The 25,088-nt window shown below is 45.2% G+C and overlaps 1 protein-coding gene across 1 annotated transcript in view; it reads left to right on the top strand.

Moving 5' to 3' along the window:
* LOC120993595 (zinc finger protein OZF-like) overlaps positions 1-21,806 on the top strand; it is a gene marked incomplete at its 3' end in the record, with an annotated part of 44,091 nt that extends 22,285 nt beyond the window's left edge. Inside the window, exons 5-6 of the mRNA XM_040422070.1 lie at positions 20,746-20,957; positions 21,327-21,806. Coding sequence (XP_040278004.1) covers positions 20,746-20,957; positions 21,327-21,806 — 692 coding nt within the window. The remainder of the gene's footprint in view (positions 1-20,745; positions 20,958-21,326) is intronic.
* Between the last annotated feature and the right edge of the window lie 3,282 nt (positions 21,807-25,088).

Here is a 25,088-nt window from a genome sequence, read left to right on the forward strand (position 1 = left end):
CTGATGAGCAGCTTTCTTCACCCGCATAGTGAAAAAACTACTCACCAGCAGCTAGGCATAGAGTAGTACCTGAACCAGCAGGTGGTGGCATATCTGGAGTGCACCCTGCCAGCCGTGATTGAAGATCCACTGGACAACTGGCAGCCAAACTGTATTTGTGGACGCAACTGAAACGAGTTTGCCCTGGAAAAGCTGTCCTGCCCGTCCAGTAGTGTGGCATAAGAGCGGGTGTTTAGTGCGGCAGGGGCCATAGTTACCCCAAGAAGAACTCGTCTATTCACCCAAAATGTAGAAATGCTGACCTTTGTCCAGATGAATCAGGCGTGGATCAGCCAGGATTTCCACCAATCAATGCCTGATGCATCAAACTAGATCATCCATGGAGCCTCATCCAAAACTTGACAAAAGAGACCAGTTTCTTCTGGCTACTATTCTGATGCTGCCACCCGTCTGATGCCACACATCTGATGCCAAGTGGTCCTTCTTTTACCCATCTTCGTCAGCGGGTACTGGTAGTTCCACCACCTCCCCACTCTGTCACCGGGTCACTCTGTGGTCGCCTCATGCTGCTGTCATCTCCACACTATGTCACCTTGCCACTGTGTGGTCTCCTGATGCTTCTACTGCTATCTCCATATTAAGTCACTGTGCCACTCTGTGGCCTCCTGATGCTCCTGCTGTCATCTCCAGACTCTGTCTTTTTGTCTCTCGGTGGCCTCCTCATGATGCTGCTGCATCCGCCACCTCCACACTCTGTCATTGTGGCACTTGCTGGCCTTCTCATACTGCTGTCACCTCTAGAATCTGTCATTGTGCAACTCAGTGGCCTTCTCATGATGCTGCTACTGCATCCGCTACCTCCAGACTCTGTCATTGTGCCACTCGGTGGCCTACTCATGCTGCCGCTACCTCCAGACACTGTCATTGTGCCTCTCTGTGGCTTCCTCCTGATGCTGCTGCATCCGCCACCTCCACACTCTGTCATTGTGGCACTCTGTGGCCTCCTCATACTGCTGCCACCTTCAGACTCTGTCATTGTGCCACTCGGTGGCCTTCTCGTACTGCTGGAGTATAAAGATGTCCACAGCACTCTCCGATTGTCTAAAAATCCAATTTATTTTATTAGTACATCAGCAGCAATGCAACGTTTCGACTTTACCTATATCCTCCCTAGTAGAATGGTAACAAGTGTCCACTCCCCATAGGTCATGATCCTGCCCTACACCTGTGTATAAGGCTTTGGTTGGTCATTAGTCAATTAGACCAACGCCGGCCCCCTAATCTGCTTTGAACTTGCGGCCATGTGCTATTCCCTTTGCTGTTCGGCGAAGCGCATAAGAAGCGCGTACACTTGACCGCATATCTCCTTGAGAACACGTTTTCAAACGTAAATGCGGATGCACGACAGGCCCTGCGAGAGTGCGCGAGCGCGTCGACATGGACACCGGAATGGAATCCGCAACAGGCAACGGAGACAAGCTCGGCCGCAGCGTACTGCCACTTGCCCGGCCAAGCTGTTCCCGAAAGCCATGCGGTCTTCCCCTCCGGTGCACATGCGAACGCATCCCCGCGTCAGTTCGCAAAGGGCTCGGAGCTGGTGTATCAATGGAGACAGGTATAACCTGTCCCGCAGCTCCACGAGGACCATTTTTGGTCACACCGGAGTGCGAGACAGGTGAGGATCTTACATTATTCTTCTAGGAAATCAGGATCCTCTAATACTCCTCTGAGAAAGGTTTTAAATCTTCACATGAAGTATGTCATTTTGAGGGTGAGTCATTTTTTCCTCAATTGCGGGTTGTTCAGAGTAGCCGGTTTGAATGTTGGGTCACTACTAGTGTAGCTTCCATGTGGTTTTCATCTGAATGATGATCCTAATGGGGGTTCTCTTTGTGACCCTTGATAATTACTCATGAATACTGTCTTCAGTTCCTGCTTGTGGCCTCCTCTTGGGGCATTTTCCCTTCAGTTTTGTCTTCAGCAAGTGAAATGCATGCTCAATTGGATTCAGGTCAGGTGATTGACTTGGCCATTGCATAACATTTCACTTCTTTCCCTTAAAAACCTCTTTGGTTGCTTTTGCAGTATGCATTGGGTCATTGTCCATGTGCACTGTGAAGCGCTGTCCAATGAGTTCTGAAGCATTTGGCTGAATATGAGCAGATAATATTGCCCGAAACACTTCAGAATTCATCCTGCTGCTTTTGTCAGCAGTCACATCATCTATAAATAAAAGAGAAGCAGTTCCATTGGCAGCCATACATGCCCACGCCATGACACTACCACCACCATGCTTCACTGATGAGGTGGTATGCTTAGGATCATGAGCAGTTCCTTTCCTTCTCCATACTCTTCTCTTCCCATCACTCTGGTACAAGTTGATCTTGGTCTAATCTGTCCATAGGATGTTGTTCCAGAACTGTGATGGCTTTTTTAGATGTCATTTGGCAAACTCTAATCTGGCCTTCCTGTTTTTGAGGCTCACCAATGGTTTACATCTTGTGGTGAAACCTCTGTATTCACTCTATTGAAGTCTCTCGATTGTTGACTTTGACACACATACACCTACCTCCTGGAGAGTGTTCTTGATCTGGCCAGCTGTTGTGAAAAGTGTTTTCTTCACCAGGAAAATAATTATTCAGTCATCCACCACAGTTGTTTTCCGTGGTCTTACGGGTCTTTTGGTGTTGCTGAGCTCACCAGTGAGTTCCTTCTTTTTAAGAATGTTCCAAACAGTTGTTTTGGCCAAGTCTAATGTTTTTGCTATCTCTCTGATGGGGTTATATGTTTTTTTCAGACTAATGATGGCTTGCTTCACTGATAATGACAGCTCTTTGGATGTCATCTTAAGAGTTGACAGCAACAGATTCCAAATGCAACACACTTAAAATGAACTATGGAACTTTTATCTGCTCATTGTAATTGAGATAATGAGGGAATAACACACACCTGGCCATGGAACAGCTGAGAAGCCAATTGCCCCATTACTTTTGGTCCCCGAACAAGTAAGAGGCACATATGCAAACTGTTGTAACTTCTAAACTGTTCACCTGATTTGGATGTAAATACCCTCAAATGGAAGCTGACAGTCTGCAGTTAAAGCACATCTAGTTCATTTTATTTCAAATCCATTGTGGTTGTGTATAGAGCCAAAAATGTTAGAATTGTGTTGATGTCCCAATATTTATGGACCTGACTGTATAATCATAACTTCCCTCAGTCTTATTGAGTTCATGTGACTATTTACTAATCAGTCTTGAACTTAATAAACTGTAAGAAGAGGATAGTCACTATAGATGAGCGAATTTCTCAAAAATTTGTTTCGGCTGGTTTGCTGAATTTTACAAAAAAATTGGCTTTGATCGAATATATTCGCAGCGAATTGTGATAAAAATTGCTATTTCTGGGCTACAGAGAGCCTTTATAGTGGTGTGGAACACTTTGCCTTGCAGTAACACGCATAGGGAGTGTGCTGTGGTAGTGAAATAATACTGTGAGTCTGTATGACAGGCGTCGCTATCAGAATCACTGCACACTTCACTTATTTGGGCAGTCAAGGGGCCAAAACTGACCAAATAACTCAGGTGTGAACTCAGCCTTACAGGTCAATGTTAGCGCCAAGAAGAAGCGCAATCCTTTACGTCAGCTAATTCCACATAGCTGTCTACAGAACCTGTTCTATTAAACGCTTATACATGTAGAGCCCCCCTGACAGAGTGGAGAGGGTGTCAGCAGTAAGTTTGTGTTGACATCACTGATTATATTGCCCTTCCTCTGATACATCAGAACAATAAACCCCAAAAAAACAGATCCTGTCTGGGGAGCATACGCCTTCAGCATTTGCTCAGTAATCCATCAGTATTGCTAAAGCCCAAAAAAAGCAGGAGTGGATCCAAAACAGAGATGACAGGTGAAGGTAATATTTGCATGTCTTCTGTGTTTTGTACCCACTCCTGATTTTGGCTACCAAATCATAAGCCAATTCTGATGGGACCATACAGGCCTTACAGCTGCTACACAGACAGGATCCGTTGTCCGTCTCATTTTTCCTTCCTTCTGACTGATCAGAAGAAAGGTCAAATAAATTTCAAGAAGGCCAAACAAGGACAATAGCCACCCCGTCATAGACTGGGGAGGGTGGTAACAGCATGAGAAGTCCACATATTGGCCCTATGACATAGTGGTGAGGTGGAAGCAGCATGCAGACAAAATCAAGTGGCAAAATGAAAGGGTCTGGAGGTGGCGGCAGCATCAGGAGGCCAAAGAGTGGCACAATAACAAAGTGTGGAGGTGACCGTAATATCGGAAACCAGGAGAAGTGCTATGCTATGTCCTATGGTAGGACTTGTAGTGCTGCTTACTACTTTATACTTCTCATATTGCTGCCACCTCTAGATTCTGTCATTGTGCCACTCGGTGGCCTTCTCATGATGCTGCTGCTGCACCCACCACTTCCATACTCTGTCATTGTGGCATTCGGTGGCCTTCTTATACTGCTGCCATCTCCAGACTTTGTCATTGTGCCACTCAGTGGCCTTCTCATGATACTGCTACTACATCCGCCACCTCCACACTCTGTCATTGTGCCACTCGGTGGCCTACTCATGCTGCTGCCACCTCTACACTCTGTCATTGTGCCACTCTGTGGCCTACTCATGCTGCTGCCACCACCAGACTCTGTCATTGTGACAAATCGAAGCTTCCTCCTGATGCTGCTGCCACCTCCACACTCTGCTATTGTGCCACTCTGTGGCCTACTCATGATGCTGCTACCTCCAGACTCTGCCATTGTGCCCATCTGTGGCTTCCTCCTGATGCTGCTGCCCCTACCTCCACACACTGTCATTGTGTCACTCGGTGGCCTTTTCATGATGCTGCTGCTGCATCTGCCATCTCCAGGCTCTGTCATTGTGCCACTTGGTGGCCTCCTCATACTGCCACCAACCCCAGACTCTGCCATTGTGCCACTCGGTGGCCTCCTCATGCTACTTCCACCTCACCACTATGTCATAGGGTGCCTGATACCAATATGAAATCCAGATACAGCAGAGTATAGGACAATAGTAACGTAATTGTGGTGAAATAATATTAATACTACATAGCCACATACCGTTTTTACCTTTGCTTTGGACCTTGCCATATCAGCACAGTGGATTGGATTACGGATTTAAACACAACAATTGACACAATTATAGCAGCACGGACTGAAATACATCTGTTTACCTAGCTGTGACACTGAGTTACTGGCAGCAAATCTACAATACACGGAGTTCACAATATATTGTGCACCACGCTGCCAGCTATCATCTGGAGTAATTGTGATGGTCAGAGTTGCTATATCAACCAGGGTTGTGTGCTTTTCCTCTCTCTATTTTTTTAGATTTTCTATATATTGAGTGTTTTTTCTATTAATTATGTTGGCGCCTCTAATGTATGTAATATGTGTATGATACATTTTTAGAAGTGATTGAATATAAATCAATTTTGAAATTCATTATAGCTGTATATTACTATTATCCATTTGGACCCAGATAATTGAGTGCCCCCTACTCTTATACATAGTACATTTTTTTTTGTTTCCCCTGAAGCTCCTAGACTGTTATTTGGGTTGGGTGGCAGAGAATTACCATCTGAATGATGGAAGTAGTTGTCATTGTGAGGCTAATGTCCAGGTGAGGATCTCTCACTATTGTTATGTGGACAATCACACGTCTCTGTGAATGTGGTAGACGATACACAAGGCGCGGCCTCATCTACACATTCGGATGACATGCTCTTTTAAACACTTAAGGATATAGAATAGTTTGATTGTTAAACAACAAATTCCTACCATTTTTTAATACTGTTTTCTATGTTGTGAGCAATACAATTTCTTTTACTGGTTATTTTAATTGCTGTATTTAACAATATGTAACTATATATAAACTATATTTAAAAATAAGTGCAGCAGGTGGTGTATGTTTTCGCTATAGTTTAGGACAAGTCGATTCGCTCATCACTTTCTGTACATTTCATAATATCATGCTTACTTAAGCAGACTTCTTCCTACTCGCAGTCCCAAAATATAGCTTGATCTAGGTTTATTATAAAATGATAATTGTAAAACAGATTAGAGAAAAATCACAGACTATGGGGGTCATTTATCAAACTGGTGTAAAGTAGAACCAACTTAGTTGCCCAAAGCAACCAATCAGATTCCACCTTTCATTTCGGACAGCTCCTTTGGAAAATGAAAGGTGGAATCTGATTGGTTGCTATGGGCAAATAAACCAGTTCTACTTTACACCAGTTTGACAAATGACCCCCTATATTCTTAAAGTAAAGATACATAGGAGAAGAAGACAAAATGGACGCCAAGCTAAACAAATCTGCGTTTAACTCAGGTCAAGTTCTTTCATTATAAGGCTGTTACCAGCCTGCATTTGTGGGAGGGGCGTCTGGCTATTTAGTCCCCTTCCCTCCGTTCAGCCAGGCGCCCGAGCCTAACGCATCAGCAGCGTATCGTGCTCCCTTCCTCCTTACTTCCGGTATTCCGGGTTACGTGCCGCCGACGTCCGCATCGCTACACGCAGTCTGCCAGGTAATCGGGGCTCAGCCGGCTCCGTTCCAGCTGTGCCTCATGCCCGTCCTGGTCTCCAGCCCTGGGTGCGGGGTTGTGATGCCGCTCTCCCCCAGCATGTCCGCTCTCAGAGCTGCGGGCGGCTGGGTTGGGGGGAGCGGCATCTTAGCTGCTGCGGTCTGCCGGTCACATGCCGGCTCAGGATAACTTTAATAGACACGCTCGTTCAGCATAGTCTGAGTCCTGAATATTTCCTGGATTCCAGTTATGCTATTAGGGCTTCCAGCTCAGAAGGTGCTCTCAATTGTGGTTTTATGATGCAGGCAGTACTCCTGTGTCTCAGGAGGGGCGCAGCTCATTAGTGCTCCACAACCCACAACAGTTTATCTGCGGTAAAATAAAATAAAAATAAAAACCGCCCTTAATATACATGCCCATTTTAACTCAGAGCAGCTATACTTAGGCTGTACAAAAAAAAAAAGGGGCAGCATCATAATACCAGAATTGGCAGGTTCAGGTACAAGGGACATTTTCGATTTACTGTTTTGTGACAGCCGGTTTTGTCGTCTCAATCTACTTCTGTCCCATGGTCTTTTCATTTTCCAGGGTCCTTTCATTTTTCAGGGTCCTTGGTTCACCCATATTTTCAATGTTCCTGGATCGCCCAGGTTGTCAGTGTTCCTGGATCGCCCAGGTTGTCAATGTTCCTGGATCGCCCAGGTTGTCATGTTCCTGGATCGCCCAGGTTGTCAATGTTCCTGGATCGCCCAGGTTATCAATGTTCCTGGATCGCCCAGGTTGTCAATGTTCCTGGATCGCCCAGGTTGTCAATGTTCCTGGATCGCCCAGGTTGTCAATGTTCCTGGATCGCCCAGGTTGTCAATGTTCCTGGATCGCCCAGGTTGTCAATGTTCCTGGATCGCCCAGGTTGTCAATGTTCCTGGATCGCCCAGGTTGTCAATGTTCCTGGATCGCCCAGGTTGTCAATGTTCCTGGATCGCCCAGGTTGTCAATGTTCCTGGATCGCCCAGGTTGTCAATGTTCCTGGATCGCCCAGGTTGTCAATGTTCCTGGATCGCCCAGGTTGTCAATGTTCCTGGATCGCCCAGGTTGTCAATGTTCCTGGATCGCCCAGGTTGTCAATGTTCCTGGATCGCCCAGGTTGTCAATGTTCCTGGATCGCCCAGGTTGTCAATGTTCCTGGATCGCCCAGGTTGTCAATGTTCCTGGATCGCCCAGGTTGTCAATGTTCCTGGATCGCCCAGGTTGTCAATGTTCCTGGATCGCCCAGGTTGTCAATGTTCCTGGATCGCCCAGGTTGTCAATGTTCCTGGATCGCCCAGGTTGTCAATGTTCCTGGATCGCCCAGGTTGTCAATGTTCCTGGATCGCCCAGGTTGTCAATGTTCCTGGATCGCCCAGGTTGTCAATGTTCCTGGATCGCCCAGGTTGTCAATGTTCCTGGATCGCCCAGGTTGTCAATGTTCCTGGATCGCCCAGGTTGTCAATGTTCCTGGAGTGGCCAGGTTTTGTCTGCATTTTCTTAGGGTTTTCATCTATTCTGATGTCGGTTGTTCCTTCCTTTAGATTGGGCAGTTGTTATTTTTCCTTCTCTCCTTCGTTTTCATCTAGGAATTTCGAGGCAATTCCAGGTAAGTCGGCTCAGAGACGGTCACTAGGTTAGGGTTTAAGTATCAGTTTGATACTCAAATCCGTTCTTTTTATCAGTTCTCCACTTAATCGGTCGGGGTTTTTGGAAGTCGTCTTTCCAAATCTGTTCACATTCCGTCAGGTAGGTTCTTTCGTTGGTCACGTTACACGCTTCAGTCTCTCACTTTCTTTCGGCCGCTACTACCACTTCCATCTGTGCTTCTTTTTCGTTTTCCGGTAGACTTAAGTTCCCCTTCTTTACCCAGGTTATCATATCTCACATGTCCGATATGGAGGACAACCTCTCCATGCCAGGATCATCCGTCTCGGGGCATTATAGCAACACATCTCTAAGGAGCTGGACTGTGCCAAAGTTAATCGCCGAACTCAATCGCAGGGGGATCCGGCATCCCGCGACAGCCCGCAAGGCCGAATTATACCGGCTCCTGATGACCACTCCGGGTCCGACAGCGGAGCAGTCCAATAGCGACTCCATCCGGCTGGCTCTAGCTCAGATCCAGTCATCCATCACCGGACTCGTTAGCTCAGTCACGGACATCCAGAATAGGGTCGCGGTTTTAGAATCCAGACCAGCAGCCTCACCGCAATATCCGGGTTCGGCAGTCATTCTTGCCATTCCTCCGGACGTTGCAGGTAGGCCTTCTGCCACCCCCCAAATTGCTCCTTCCCATTTCATTCCAGAGCATATTAAAAAGGATATCTTGGCAGGCAAGGACGTTAATTTAGCATCCATTTTGATTGCCTCCCAGGATATCTCCGAAAACCGGGTGATTAATTGCGGAGAGGTTTCCGTGGTGTTGAAGGCCAAGGATGCTCGGTTAAATAGGAAGCTGTCGGTTTCCAAGTTCGTCCTGGCCTTCAGCCTCTACAGGGATGTAATATGCTCCGCCCATCCCAATCGCAGGGAAGAATTAGATACTTACTTGTACCGGATTACGGATTTGGGGCACAAGTACGGCGGCTCGGCATTTTACGATTATCATCATTCGTTTTCTGCCAAAGCCGCCGCAGCCCTGAATCAATTTCAGTTCATGTCCAACTGGGCAGACTTGGACATGGAGTTGTTCTGCCGGCACTTCGCAGGTCTGAAGGCTCCCCTGTGTGCCATCTGCCAGTCCATCTTTCATTCCACGGAATGGTGCCCTAATCCGGTGCAAGATCCTCAGTCAGCGCCCACTCCAGGTCTGTCCGGGTCCTCCAGGTCTTCCTCATCATTAGATAAACTGGGTAGGCCCATTGTGTACCTTGGCAGTAGCCAGGTGTGCAATAATTTTAATGCCAAGGGCTGTGCTCTCAATGCGTGCCGGGCACTGCACATCTGCTCCCTTTGTTTTCGGCCCACCCTCGTCCTTCCTGTCCCAGGAAGTCAGCCAGGGACTCCTGACTAGCCGACCTCAACTTGGAGTTACTGGCTGCACTCCTGCAGGACCACCCAGATCGTTCCTTTGTCGCCTTCTTATTGGATGGGTGCAGAGAGGGGTTTCACACCGGCATTATCACGCCCCCTCAGGGCTGCTGGTTGGGCCCCAATCTGCTATCCGCCTCCAGTGACCCTGAGGCGGTGACCACTCTCATTCAGGCAGAGGTCGACAAAGGGTTTGTCATCGGTCCTTTCCTTCAGATCCCATTCCGGTCGTGGCGCATCAACCCTATCGGCCTGGTCACGAAGTCATCTTCAAATAAAAAACGTCTCATTTATGATCTCTCCGCGCCTCATATGTCCTCCATCCCCAGTCTTAATTCACTCATTCCGTCTGAGGAATATTCCATGCAATATTCCTCAGTTGACGAGGCCATCCAGTACATTCTTCAAGCAGGTGTCGGGGCTTGGTTGGCCAAGGTAGATATTGCCGACGCTTTTAAGCTGCTTCTACACCCGCAGCTTTGGAAGTACTACGGCATCCAGTGGGCAGATAGATTTTATTTTGCCAACCGGCTTACTTTTGGCTCCAAGAGCAGCCCTTGGCTTTGAACAGCTTGCTAAAGCCCTGCACTGGATTCTCAACCATCACGGTGGCTTATCCATGGTCGTTCACTACTTGGACGATTTTCTCCTCATTGAAAGGCCCAGTCAGGTCCCTTCCATTCCCCATTCACTTCTGGATATTTTTTCCCGACTCCAGGTCCCCGTGGCCACGGCCAAGACTGAGGGTCCGGCCACTACAGTCACCTTCCTGGGCATTATTCTAGATACCGTTAGAATTGAGGCTAGCCTCCCCAGCGAGAAGTTGCTCAGGATTCGCTCAGCCATCTCCCGGGCAGTCCAGTCTCACTCGCTGACCAGGGCGGAGCTCCAATCCTTGCTGGGGATGCTTAATTTCGCCACCAGAATTATGCCTCAAGGCAGGGCCTTCCTTTCCAGGTTGCTATGTCTCCTGCCCTCGGCCCCGGAACAAGATTCTGTTGTCCATTTGGACAGCCAGGCCATTGCAGATCTCGACATGTGGAGCAGTTTTCTCGCTAACTGGAACGGCATTTCCTTGTTCGTTCCGCAGTGGGATTCCTCTTCCCCCATGGTTTTCTCCGCCGCCGCTGGTTCCTCCGGGTTCGCTGCCATTTTCAGATCTCATTGGCTGGCTGCCGGATGGCCGCCAGAATTAGCCTCGGACTCTGCAGCTCTAAAATCTTCCCCTTTTGGAACTATATCCCATAGTGGCGGCTGCTCAGGCCTGGGGTCACCTCTGGTCTAACTCTTCCGTGACGTTCGTTACGGATAGCCAGACCTTGGTGGACATCGTCAACAAGGGCAGGGCCCAGTCCCTCAGGATCATGGCGTTATTACGCAAGTTAGTGTGGTTATCCCTCCACCACAATTTTCACATGCGCTGCGTACACATCTCAGGCGAACAGAATAGGGCTGCGGACGCGCTTTCCCGTGCTAATTTTGCAATTTTCTTTCAGGAAATGCCCGACGCGGATCGGTCAGGCACCCCGGTGCCCCAATTCAGCACCCTCATTCTGGTTTAGATTCGCTCTTAGAGGAGGCCGAGGGCCTGGTCGCTAAATCGTTGTCACGTAATACGGCGAGGAATTACCAGGCTGGCCTAAGGGCGTTTGATAAATTCTCTAGGAATCATCCGAGGGGTCAACACTCCGAGATCTCCTACATCATGGCCTTCCTGGCCTATTGTCACTTGCATCTCTCTCTGTCGTATGGTACCATCAGACTTTATTTGGCCGGACTTCAACATCACGCTTTGCTGGCCAATCCTCATCACAGGTCCTATTTTTCCATCCAAGCTATTAAAGCCACTCTCCGGGGCATTCAAAAGGAAGGGAAGCGATCCGTGAGCCATAGGCAGCCAGTATCCAGCGAATTGTTCAGGGATCTCTCCTCGTCATTGGATGGTAATCCTTTTGGGCCCTCCACTAGCCTGATTCTGAAAGCGGCTATGTATCTTGCTTTTTATGGGTTCCTCCGGCCCGGAGAGGTTCTGGCTGGTCCAAATCGTAAAAACCATCCTCTGAAGCAACATCTGTCATGGGGCCAGGGCCATTACACTCTGCTTCTACCCTCCGCCAAAACCAATCAGACGGGTCCTCCCTCTGAAATCAAGTTCTACCCGACTTTGAACAATTGGTGCCCAGTCCAGGTGCTGCATCAACTGACAGCACTCATCCGAGATTCATTGCCCGACAGTCCACTCTTGCCACATGCAGGCAAGCCTCTCAGCACTTCGCAATTCATCGCTTATATCCGTGCCCTCGCCCAGGGTTTAGGCTATGACCCCAAGGTAATTTCAGGGCACTCATTTCGTATAGGGGCAGCCTCCGCTGCTTCCCGTCATCAGGTGCCGGCTCACGTCATCCGGTCCATGGGGCGGTGGCGATCCTCCTGCTTTACCAGGTATATACCCAATCCTCAAACTGAGATATCTCATGCCTTTCGTTCTCTGGCTTTGTAATTTGTAAATAAAAGTGTTGTACCTACCGGTTGTTTTTTGCCCCCTTTTCTCACTGGTGTACCCGCGCCCGTGGCTTCCGGCACAATTCAGCCACTATGTTCAGGGTAGGTTTCTCTGCGTACGCCGACGTTGTCCTAGCCCTGACCATAAATTATAAGGCTGTTACCAGCCTGCATTTGTGGGAGGGGCGTCTGGCTATTTAGTCCCCTTCCCTCCGTTCAGCCAGGCGCCCGAGCCTCACGCCCCTCCCTCCCGCCCTTTTTTTCTCAGGTTTCCATCAGGTATGCCCCCTTTTCTCACTGGTGTACCCGCGCCCGTGGCTTCCGGCACAATTCAGCCACTATGTTCAGGGTAGGTTTCTCTGCGTACGCCGACGTTGTCCTAGCCCTGACCATAAATAATGTAAATGGTGATCGAGCAGGTACATGAACGCCTGTTCCCTGATAAATGAGTAAAATGCTCTTTCATAGAGTTTATTCATCTATCGTACAGACACTTCAAGCATCGCTCCTGGGCTTTAGATCAGCTGCATCGGAACAATGAATTTCTATTAGGATGAGCGATAGTAATAGTCATCGTGTATCCTCAGTGGACGTGATTGTTGCATGTAAATACAGCTCTTCATCTCCACTGATGAGCAGTTAGTTATCTGCAAATTTGATGTGTCACCCAACAAATATTCAAGCTAAATCCACGCTCCAAAAGCCAAAGAGGGCTCCTTCCCTTCTGAACCCTGCCGCCTGCCAATAAACCATCTTACATCCATGTTTATGGCACTTCTGTACACAAGAGAACCTGCCTAAGAATTCAAGTATTGTGGTGTGAGTGTCTGATGATACCAGCTGGGCACAACAAGGGAAAATCACCACATTGGACCTCAAAATTTTCATGAAGCTCTTTTACTCCTGAGCCCTATCATAAATTCAGCAAAATAATAGGGCCACATATGGGGTTTTTGAAAACCAAGAAGCACGGTATAAGGGCTCATGTATTTACAAGGCCATAGCCGTTTTTGCAGTTTTTGAAAATTGCAGATCTGCATAATACTGTATACTGTCTGTTTGCTTTATGTATTTTGCGGAAGGGATTGTCCTGCCCTTTATAAAACTGTCCTAATCCTTATCCGTAATATCGACAAGAATAGGACATATTCTATTTTTGTTTGTCTGGTTCTCTATGGATCACACGTACAATGATTATAAATGATTTTCCTCCTTAAGTTAATCAGTTGTTATGAAGCATCATATATTTTATGGAAAAAAAGACAGTAAAAGGACTAAATTGTATAAGTAGCACCTAATAAAGGAATAAGCACAGTAAGAAGAAATCCAAGCAGATGACCAGAAGAGGTCTACATTCTCCGAACCAGAGATGATCTGAGAGCCCAGTGAGGACAGCCTGAGCTTGTATCATGGTGATGGCCACAAGTAAATTATAGAGCAGATAGTGTGGAGGTTGAAGTAATTGTGTCATATAAAAACAAATCTGGCATTGAGTTCCATCGTCGGGAATCAATACTGGAAAAGCTTTCTGAATGGAGAGAAATCCATTCAGGATGTCTTCAGTTCAGTCAATGTACGGCGTTTTGGATGGACAAAATACCACGTTTTATCTCCGTCCAAAATGCCGTAATGCCTAATCCGGCATAAATTTCCATAGGAATGTATTAGTGCCGGATCCGGCAATAAAAATACTGCATTGACGAATCCGTTCTTCTGGTCTGCGCATGCGCAGACCTTTAAAAATGTGAATAAAATATATAATGGATCCGTCTCTCCAGATGACAACCGGAGAGACGCATCCGTTATTGCAATGCATTTGTAAGACGAATCTGCATCCGGATCTGTCTACAAATGCTGTACGTTTGCATCCAGATTGCTTGCCGGATTCCTCTGCTGCATCTGTGAAATTGTCTGATGGAGCAAACAGGAAATACAGAAATGCCTGTGAATGTAGTCATTGCTACAGATTTAACCTTATAGAAAATACAATTATATGGATGATCATCTGTTCCATTTTGTCTTAGTAAATTGAATCATTTACAACTGAAAAGTATCAGCCTGACAACCTTAAAAGCAAGAAATGTAAAATTGTTAAAAAGAAATAATATTTTTAGAGTCATTTCTCCTCTAGGTGAGATCTGTAGAAAATAAGTATTTTTGAATAAGGAATCTGTTATACTGGGTAAATTATAGAGTATGTCATATCTGCGAATTATAAATGGAGCGTCATAAAAATGTAGGTCTGGGTGGGATGTATCTCATCAGGATGTAAAATGCTCATTGTTTACACTGATTCTCACATGAAAAGGTCTCGGAGTATCCCAGGAATCTCTTACAGATGCTAAATAGGAGTGTGAACAATAGGTCTCTACCCTGCAAATACAATGTGTAAATGAAGGACCATCTCAGGAGGCCAGAAAATGCTAAACTGGTTGATGAGGAGGAGGCACCATTATTCTTCCATTGTATATGGTAATGAGGGAAGCCAGATCTGATCATCCTAAGTTTCACTGATTATGTAGGTGAGACTGGGCGTCTCCTGGGGGGAAGAGGAGGAGGAGCAGATAGCTACAGCCACCAAAGGGGTATAAAAGACCCAGGCATGGTCCAGAAAGCTAGAATTCACCAAGGGAATTTTCTTGGATCACTGACTTACTGAGGAAAAGACACTGACTGGAGATCAAGTCCTGAGTGTGTGGAGGGTCCATGTCTGGTAAGTGTCACTGAACTGACTGTAAGTGGAAGGAATTATAAGATATTGTAATCTGTGCTGTGTATAAGGACAACGTGTCTCTGTCTGTAAGGTTGCCATAAAAACTGATCACATGTTTCAGCAGTTTGCAGGTCCTTAAATATTCAGTCATATGACATATGACGGCACAAATACACTGCTACATGCATGGAGGGCAGAGCCCACTATTAAACGTATGGGCGGTGTGGATTTTAAGTTAAAGGGGCGGGCACTGTGGAGGTCACTGTTAAAGAGGCAGTCACTGTTAAATGGATGGGCAATGTGGAGGTCACCGCTAAAGGGGCGGGCACTGTGGAGGTCACTGTTAAATAGGCGGACACTGTTGAAATCACTGTTAAAAGGGCGGGTACTGTGGAGGTCATAGTTATAGAACGGCCACTATGAAAGTCACTGTAAAAGGGGTGGTCAATGTTAAAGGGGTGGGCACTGTGGAGGTCACTATTAAAGGGTCAGGCACTGCGGAGGTCACTGTTAAAGGGTTAATGGGGTGGGCATTGTGGAGGTCACTGTTCAAAGGGGCGGACACTATGGAGGTCACTGTTGAATGAGCGGGCATTGTGAAGGTCACTGTTAAAGCGGTGGGCATTGTGGAGGTCACTGCTAAAGGGGCGGGCATTGTGGAATTCACTGTTAAAGGGGCGGGCACTGTGAAGGTCACTGTTAAGGGGCAGTCACTATGAAGGTCACTGTTAGAGGGGTCGTCAATGTTAAAGAGGTGGGCACTGTGGAGTTCACTGTTAAAGAAGTGGGTACTTTGGAGTTCAAAGTTAAAGGGGGGCCACTGTGGAGGTCACTGTTAAAGGGGCGGGCACTGTGGAGGTTAATGTTAAAGGGGCAGCCGCCGTGGAGGTCAATGTTAAAGGGCCGAGTACTGTAGAGGTCACTGTTGTGGGGATTACTGTTGATATCTTTTTAAGGCACATCAAAACATGAAATTAAATACATGAAATGTACCCATGCGGAGCCAGGTCCTTCTGCTAGTCTGTTATAAAATGTACAGAAACAATGTCACTCAGAAAGCAGATTCTACTGATTTTCAAAAAAATGGAATATATTCCATATCCTCATTTCTCCACCTGTAGTCGTTGTCCCTATAGAGTCCACGTGCCAGTCTCTAGGGGCTGTTGGGATCCATGTGCCAGTCTGTAAGTCTTCATCTCAGGCAATGAGAAAATCATTAAGAATAGTGAAATATTCAAAATAGGAATAGCTGCTGCTCCTTCAGAACGAATGGATAAGGGTGCTCACCTCTCGGTCCATCCAGACCGTGTAGGAGAAAAATGGAAATATATAAGTGTTGAGGGGCAATCCAAATTCAGGAAATGATAGACAGTGCTAGGTAAGTAGGCCAAATATTTAATATAATGGACCAATCAATACAAACACCTATAAAATCAAATGAGCAATACAACCATATCTCAGATAAATCTGGACACTGGGTGATGGAAGTCCAGGTATTGCAAGGGATGGTGCTACTGCGTGGGTCACAGTCCTAATAAGTTGCCGGCAGCGCTATATATGCACTATAACATGTCCCAACCTCCGTGGATGTATCGAACTGTCCCAGCAAGATAGATAAGTAATAATGACAGTCTGCTCGCTTCTCGTGCTGCTCTACCCAACGTCCCACGTGGTATGGAGTCTCCAACGTGACGTCTCACGTGACTCGGCTTCACAGCGATACGGTGTCGAGCTCTCTGTGCAATCCTGGATCACGTACTGCAGCGCATCCAATTGGAAGGTAATACACAGTTGAAAGTGGCTGTAATAGTCCATAAAGGTGCAATTAATAGCAGAAATGAATGAATCCTGTGGATAAATCCTTGCAGATAGATGAAGCTCACTGTCCCAAAAGAAGCAGATGTGTTTCAGGGTATACTCCCCTTCCTCAGTGGTAGTAACAGTGAGCACTTAGTTTCTTTTTATACCTTTTTACAGGCAACGTATGGGTGGGACTGGGCTAATTGGAGAGATGCAAAACTGGGTCCGGAATCCTGATCTCATTGTAATCCAAACTCCAATCTAGTCAAAACGGACTTAGGGAAAACGCAGCTGTGTTTTGATGCACTTCTGTCACTACTTCAATACTTAAGTCAGACATAGCGAGGAGACATCACAATCAAATAAAATATCACCATTCTGGGGTTGAGGTACAGCTACATGTAAAGATTATACATCTATAGCAAATTAAAACATAAAACTATAAAAAAAATTATGCAAAACATAAAAAACGCATCTGCAGTGTAGCTGTGTTTTCACTGCATTTTTTGATGTGTTTTCTATCAAAAACATCCAGATGGTACATGGGGGTTCGGTTATCTTGTCTAGAGTTAGCAATCGTCCGCCATAGCAGAATTAGATGCAGATAACAAAGTGATGGGGGGAAGATGATGGGGAGGAGAACCAGGCAGGAAAGAAGGAACAGAGTGCTTAAAAACAGCCAGACTCTGATCCTACGTTACCACCCGGCTCACCCCCCCACTTCACAGAAACCCAAATAGCTCTAATTCGGCATTGAGGCCCCTTGGAATGAGGGAATCAAACTCAAAGATGTGGCGAGACTCCTGTCTAGACATGGAGGCTATATGATTCCCGCCTCTCCAAGGTCTCTTGACCTTTTCTAATGCAATAAACATAAGGGAGGAAGGATCGCAATTATGCACTTCTTTGAAATGCTTAGAGAGTGAATGTAACATGTATCCCTTCCAGATATTGGCCACATGTTCCGCCACCCTTTTTTTCAACATTCTTTTTGTCCTCCATATGTATTGCTTACGACAGCTACATTGTAACAAATTAATCACATCCGTCGAATCACAGGTCAAACACTCTTTAATGTCTATCCTAAAAGAGTTTTGGGTAGACGTGGCCCTCATTGTTTTTCTTGGGAAACTGGTGGATCTACAATTCCCACACCGGCCACATCTATGAAAACCCCCTGTTGTTAACCAATTTTGACCTTCATGTTTGCCCTTTCTGATCACTTTCAGTGTGGGTGCCACCTTTGGGGGACGATTGCTAACTCTAGACAAGATAACCGAACCCCCCATGTACCATCTGGATGTATTTTATATAAAACACTTCAAAAACGCTGTGAAAACGCAGCTACACTGCAGATGCGTTTTTTATGTTTTGCATAATTTTTTTTATAGTTTTATGTTTTAATTTGCTATAGATGTACAGTATAATCTTTACATGTAGCTGTACATCAACCCCAGAATGGTGATATTTTATTTGATTGTGATGTCTCCTCGCTATGTCTGACCTAAGTATTGGAGTGGTGACAGGAGAGCATCAAAACGCAGCTGCGTTTTTCCTAAGTCCGTTTTGACTAGATTGGAGTTTGGATTACAATGAGATCAGGATTCCGGACCCAGTTTTGCATCTCCCCAATTAGCCCAGTCGCACCCATACTTTGCCTGTAAAAAGGTATAAAAAGAAACTAAGTGCTCACTGTTACTACCACTGAGTGTGTAGTGGTCATGCTGGCATACTGTTATTCACCTCCCATTCACTTTATTGCAACTCAACACAGTTACTGCACACTAGATAGAGACTTCTGTTTCAGATCAACCACAGTTTTGTCTCCGGCATCACCGGCTGCCAAGAACAGCTGTTCATGGAGATACCTGGTGTAGGAAAACCACAGATCTGAAATTGATGATCTATCCAAGGAAACATCATCAATATCTAAAGAGTGGAAACCCCTTTTACTTTTAATATGTATATACTTTTCACTTTGTAATATACAGGGTGGGCCATTTATATGGATACACCTTAATAAAATTGGAATGGTTGGTGATATTAACTTCCTCTTTGTGGCACATTAGTTTATGTGAGAGGGGAAACTTTTCAAGATGGGTGGTGACCATGGCGGACATTTTGAAGTCGGCCATTTTGAATTCAACTTTTGTTTTTTCAATAGGAAGAGGGTCATGTGACACATCAAACTTATTGGGAATTTCACAAGAATGATGTGCTTGGTTTTAACGTAACTTTATTCTTTCATAAGTTATTTACAAGTTTCTGACCACTTATAAAATGTGTTCAATGTGCTGCCCATTGTGTTGGATTGTCAATGCAACCCTCTTCTCCCACTCTTCACACACTGATAGCAACACCACAGGAGAAATGCTAGCACAGGCTTCAAGTATCCGTAGTTTCAGGTGCTGCACATCTCGTATCTTCAAAATGGCCGCCATGGTCACCACCCATCTTGAAAAGTTTCCCCCCTCACATATACTAATGTGCCACAAACAGGAAGTTAATATCACCAACCATTCCCATTTTATTAAGATGTATCCATATAAATGGACAACCCTGTAGTTTTGTAGTCAGTATCTCTAGATTGGACCTCCAGTCACATGATTCCTTCCACTAAACATGACGGTCCTTCAGCTTTTTAAAATTAATGCATATGTCTATGTTTAACAGCAAGTCGTACAGTATTTCTAATTTTGGTGGATTTTGTATAAATGCTGTTGACTTCATGTTACTGAGATATTTTTATTTGCAATGGAAATGTATAAATAGAAGACTGGCACTCACTATGCAGGTCACATCCACAGCATTTAATCTCAATAGCATATATCACATGCTATTGAATTTTATTTGGACTTTTTATACATATTTTTATATTTTTTATATATTTTTTAATGTAAAGCAACCTGGTAGCAACTTTTCCTTTATTATATGTATTAACCGCAACAATATGAAGAAGATACATAAAAAACGCATGTGTTGCACAAAAACCGCATCAATACCGCAATGACCAAAATACATATTCCAGTCCAGGTTTTGAAGAGGACCTGTGGCGGTATAAAAGGACGTGACGTTGTAGCAGGGATATAGCCACTGAGGAAGGGGAGTGAAGTCCCCGAAACGCGTCTGGCGTTATATCCCTGCTTTGATAAGGAATCCGGACATGATTAGGACGATTTAAACCACCTACAAACTTGGAGCGCTCCATTTTCTGCTGCTGTGAGTATAATCTCACTTGAATACCGGAACAAAGGTACCAAATCTTGTGATATCTCTGGAAGAGATCACGTGTCATATACCAGAGAGCGAGGACGCCGGGAAGCAGCTACAGCCGTGCGGTTGAGCGAGGAGAGCTGGTTAACGGGACTGCCGGGCACCAACATATACCGGTAAGCGATATCTTCCCCCAACACCGACCACCAGATGACACCGCTGCTATTATCACCATAATTTTGAAAGAGGCGCTCTGCTCCACATGGACCAGACTGCGATTTAATGTGGACATTGTATTTCAAATAGACGGACTCCTGGGAGGTGTCACCGTCTGGATGTACATTATATCCAAAATTTTAAGGAACACTGTCCAAACGTCAATACGGAATTGGCTGACCATACAGGTCATAAAAGCGGGATTTGGGTAGCCCAACCATACCCAGCTGAAAAGATTTCTAATTCTTAGGCATTTTTTTACATAGAAGATCTTACCCCATATATAGGACCGTACCACCAGTGGATTGCATTTATTAACATACTTTCATGGGACATTTTATATGAGATTTTACCATTCCGGTAATTGTGATGTTTTAATAGTGTGATGTATAATTTTTTACAGCGTGATTATTCTTGCTGTTTGAATTTCGCTGTTTCATTTTATTGAGATTAAATGCTGTGGATGTGACCTGCATAGTAAGTGCCAGTCTTTTATTTATACATTTCATTATATATTCTGACTGATTGGGTGATCAGTTTTAGACTAGAGCACCTTTGCCATACAGAGAAAGGTGGTGAGCTATCCACGTTTATTTACTTTCATATTTTTATTTGCACTTTTTATTTTTTAAAAATCTTTTATCCTAAAAAAAGTTTCTTTTTCCAGGCAAAGACTTGATGAAAGGCTCAGACAGACGTCTATGTTTATCTCCTTCTTATGTATTAGAAGATAATCCATCACAGGTTGGCAATAATAGCACTGCACATAGACTGGGAGAGATGTTTGCAAGTTCTGAGAATCTATCTATGTACAAGAAAACTCACAAAGATGAAAGTCCATTTATAGTTTCAGAATGTGATAAATCTGTTACAGAGAAAGCAAGTCTTGTTGAACAGCAGAGTCAGTTTTCATGTCTGAAATGCAGGAAGTTATTCAAACTTAAAAAATATCTTGAGAAACATGAGAGAACTCACACAGTGGAGAAGCCATATCCATGCTCAGAATGTGAGAAATGTTTTACTCAAAAAGTGCATCTTAAAGAACATCTCAAAAATCACACAGAAGAGAAGCCATTTTCATGTTCAGAATGTGGGGATTGTTTTAAGCAGAAATCACATCTCGCTATACATCAGAGAACTCACACAGGGGAGAGGCCATTTTCGTGTTCAGAATGTGGGGATTGTTTTAAGCAGAAATCACATCTTGCTAATCATCAGATAACTCACACAGGAGAGAAGCCATTTTCATGTTCTGAATGTGAGAAGTGTTTCACTCATAAAGCAAGTCTTTTTAATCATCAGAGAATTCACACAGGGGAAAAGCCATTTTCATGTCCTGACTGTAGCAAGAGTTTTAGAGAGAAATCAACTCTTGTGAGACATCTCAGAATTCATACAGAAGTGAAGCCGCATTCATGTACAGAATGTTCAAAATGCTTTAACCATAAATCAAGTCTTACAGAACATTTGAAAAGTCACACAGGAGAAAAGCCATTCTCATGTCCTGAATGTGGAAAATATTTTAACCATAAATCAAGTCTTGTGATACATTTGAGAATTCACACAGGGGAAAAGCCATATTCATGTTCAGAATGCGGGGATTTTTTTAAGCGGAAATCACATCTTGCTATACATCAGAGAACTCATACTGGAGAGAAGCCATTTCCATGTCCTGAGTGTGGGAAGTGTTTTAGCCAGAAATCAAGTCTTAATAAACATCAGAGAATTCACACAGAAGAGAAGCCATTTTCATGTCCTGAATGTGAGAAATGTTTCACTGATAAATCAACTCTTGTGAAACATCTTAGGATTCACACAGGCGAAAAGCCATATTCATGTTCAGAATGTGGAGAATGTTTTAGACATAACTCAAATTTTGTAAAACATATAAGATCACATCAGAGAGTATCTATAGGTGTGTAAAATCTAGGGATAGAAATAAAATGGTTTTAGACTCTGTGGCACATCAGTGAGCTTACAAATTCTCTGTTTGTTGGAAACCTGGCAGGTATGGAGCGTCATTGTCGGATATGCTGGCTCTGAATGACTTCTAATACATAACTTAATTATGTTTCAGTATTGGAATACAACTATTGTTTTTTGTTCGGAAATGCTGTCCTATTTACTTCTGGTTATGTGAAGTTATCCACTATCAATTGTATAGGAGGGAAATAATAGATCAATGGGGTCTTACTGCTTTGCCTATTATAAGAATAAGTACCTTGTGCCCATGTAGCCCCTTAAGGAACAGAGTGTCTAGTCGGGTGTGCAAGCAGCTGGTGCAATAATTTCTATGAGAATTCTAGAAATAGACTGTACTTGACTATCTCCAGAACTCTGAGAAAAAGTGGACAATAATCCTTTAGATGGACGTCACTATGTATCATTTGCAATAGCTCAAAAAATAGTGGTTTATTAGTTATCTTAAAACATAACTTTTACTAATGAAATTAAAAGATAGGCCCAAAATATGAGTATGATAAAATTATGAGAGCAGCGGTATTACAGGTCAATGTGCATGGCGGCACCCAAATAATTGATGGAAAAAGAGAAAAAGTGCTCGGCGGCACCTGAAATGAAACCCGTGTTCCTACCGCTCTGTCGTCAACGTCCAGGGTGCAGGGTGCGTCCTGATGACACGAAGTGAATGGCTCCAAACCGGATGCTCAGCTGCTAGAGGCGGCGGGGTCAAAAGCGACCCTAATTTGACCCTATATTGTGGTCTGAGGCTTGCCCTAATAACTAATTAGGGGTAGCAGCCTAACCACAGGGCACTCGTCCTTAAAAGGGCGACCCCGTCCGAAACCTCTCCCTGTAACCTGGCCCTGTGTGGCCCTAATCTAGTCCCGCTTCCTAGACTAGATTAGCACCACACAGGGCCAGGTTACAGGGAGAGGTTCCAGACGGGGTCGTCCTTTTAAGGACAAGTGCCCTGTGGTTAGGCCGCCTCTAGCAGCTGAGCATCCGGTTTGGAGCCATTCACTTCATGTCATCAGGACGCACCCTGCACCCTGGACGTTGACGACAGAGCGGTAGGAACACGGGTTTAATTTTAGGTGCCGCCGAGCACTTTTTCTCTTTTTTTATCAATTATTTGGGTGCCACCTGTAATACCGCCACTCTCATAATTTTATCATACTCATATTTTGGGCCAATCTTTTAATTTTATTAGTAAAATGTTGTTGTGTTTTAAGATAACTAATAAACCACTATTTTTGGAGCTATTGCAAATTATCTCCAGAACTCCCATAGAATTGAATGGAGAAGCTATGTGCATTTCAGACTCTCTGTTTATTTTGAGGGGCTCCATGGAGTAAGTTGTTCTCGTGATCATTGGGGGTCTTAGGAGTAGGACCCCACCAATCTAGTAGTTTCCACCTATCCTGTGGATGGGTTATAACTCAAAATAAGTAGAATATCCCATTAAATAAAGCAATGCTACAAAACCAGACATAACCTCTTTAAATAAACAAATTTGACCAGATTAGTATTAAATGAGCAATATCACAACATTCTACTGTATTTGATTAACCGCCTCCGGACCGCCTAACGCAGGATCGCGGTCCGGAGGCGGCTGTCTGAGGCAGAGTCACGCGTTGGTGCTTCATCTCGCGAGACGTTAGATGACGCTCAAAGCCGGCCTGCGCATGCGCATCGCAAAAGTTAGAGGGGTAATACATCATCAGCCTGCCAGCCAATGATCGTGGCTGGCAGGCTGATGATTTTCAAAAAAATGAATCACAAGCCATATAACACCTTATATTTATAAATATAAGGTGTTAAATGGCTTCTCTGCTCCTCTGCTGGTCCTTTTGGTCGGTTGGTTCCAGCAGAGGAGCAGACATCACAGTGAGTACACACAAAACACTACACTTAGCCCCAGATCACCCCCATCACCCCAATTAACCCCTTGATCACCCCTTGATCGCAACTGTCAATCACCTAGTGAAAGGGAAAAAGTGATCAGTGTAAACTGTCATTTTTTTTTCCACTGGTATTGACTGTTAGGTTTTAGGATAGTTTAGGCCCCTTGGTTAGGTAGTTAGCGATCGTTTAGCGCCCAGCCCACCACACCGCAGTCACTGATTCGCTGATTAGCGTATCGCTAATCAGCATTTGTACTTTTATAGTATCTGTAAGTGATCAAAACTGATCACAGTAAGATCTATAATAGTATTAGTGTCACCTTAGTTCGCCCTCCACCAAAAACGCAGTGTTTGCCCGATCAGGCCTGATCGGTCGCCCACACATGCGTTCTCCCACGCCCGCCCCGCCGCAGTGACAACATTTTTTATTTTTTTTTGATCACTGCACAATCACTTTACAAGCGCTGCGGCGATAAAAAAATCAGTTTTGATATTTTTTATCAATCGCAGCGGCTTCCGGTACTTCGCTAGCATCCCATTTGTAAGACAGGCTTGCTTTTTTTCTTGGGTAGTCTCAGGGAATACCCCCTAAATTTAGTAGTCCAAATGTCAAACAAGGGGTATTCTTCTGAAGAGGCCTACAGGCTTCTGACCCAGTCGAATGAGGAATGGGAACCCTCATCTGACGAATCCAGCGGGTCAGAATATGAACCTGTAGAAAGCAGTGGCAGTCTGACCCAAAGTTCGGACGAGGAGGTTGAGGTCCCTGATACCAACAGGTGTACCCGGCCCCGTGTTGCTACACCACAGGTTGCGCAGGATCCGCTTCAAGGGCAGCAGAGTGGGGCTGGCGCTGTCGGATTACGTGGTGAGGCATACACCAGCAGCGCAGCCCACCCTGGACCTAGTACCAGCATTGCCATACAACATGGTGAAGTGGCGAGCACCAGAAGGGCAGTTGAAGCTGGTACGGTGGCACGTGCAATAGTTACCCCATCGCAGCCACCGCACAGACAGGCCTGTAGAGCCCCTAGAGTCCCTGAGGTGCTGGCAAACCCTGATTGGCAGTCCCCAACTTCAGCCGCACCAGTAGTTCCCCCTTTCACCGCCCAGTCTGGAGTTCGGGTTGGTCGGCTCAGATCGG

Source organism: Bufo bufo, chromosome 3 (genome assembly GCF_905171765.1).
Source record: "Bufo bufo chromosome 3, aBufBuf1.1, whole genome shotgun sequence".
Taxonomy (NCBI): Eukaryota; Metazoa; Chordata; class Amphibia; order Anura; family Bufonidae; genus Bufo; species Bufo bufo.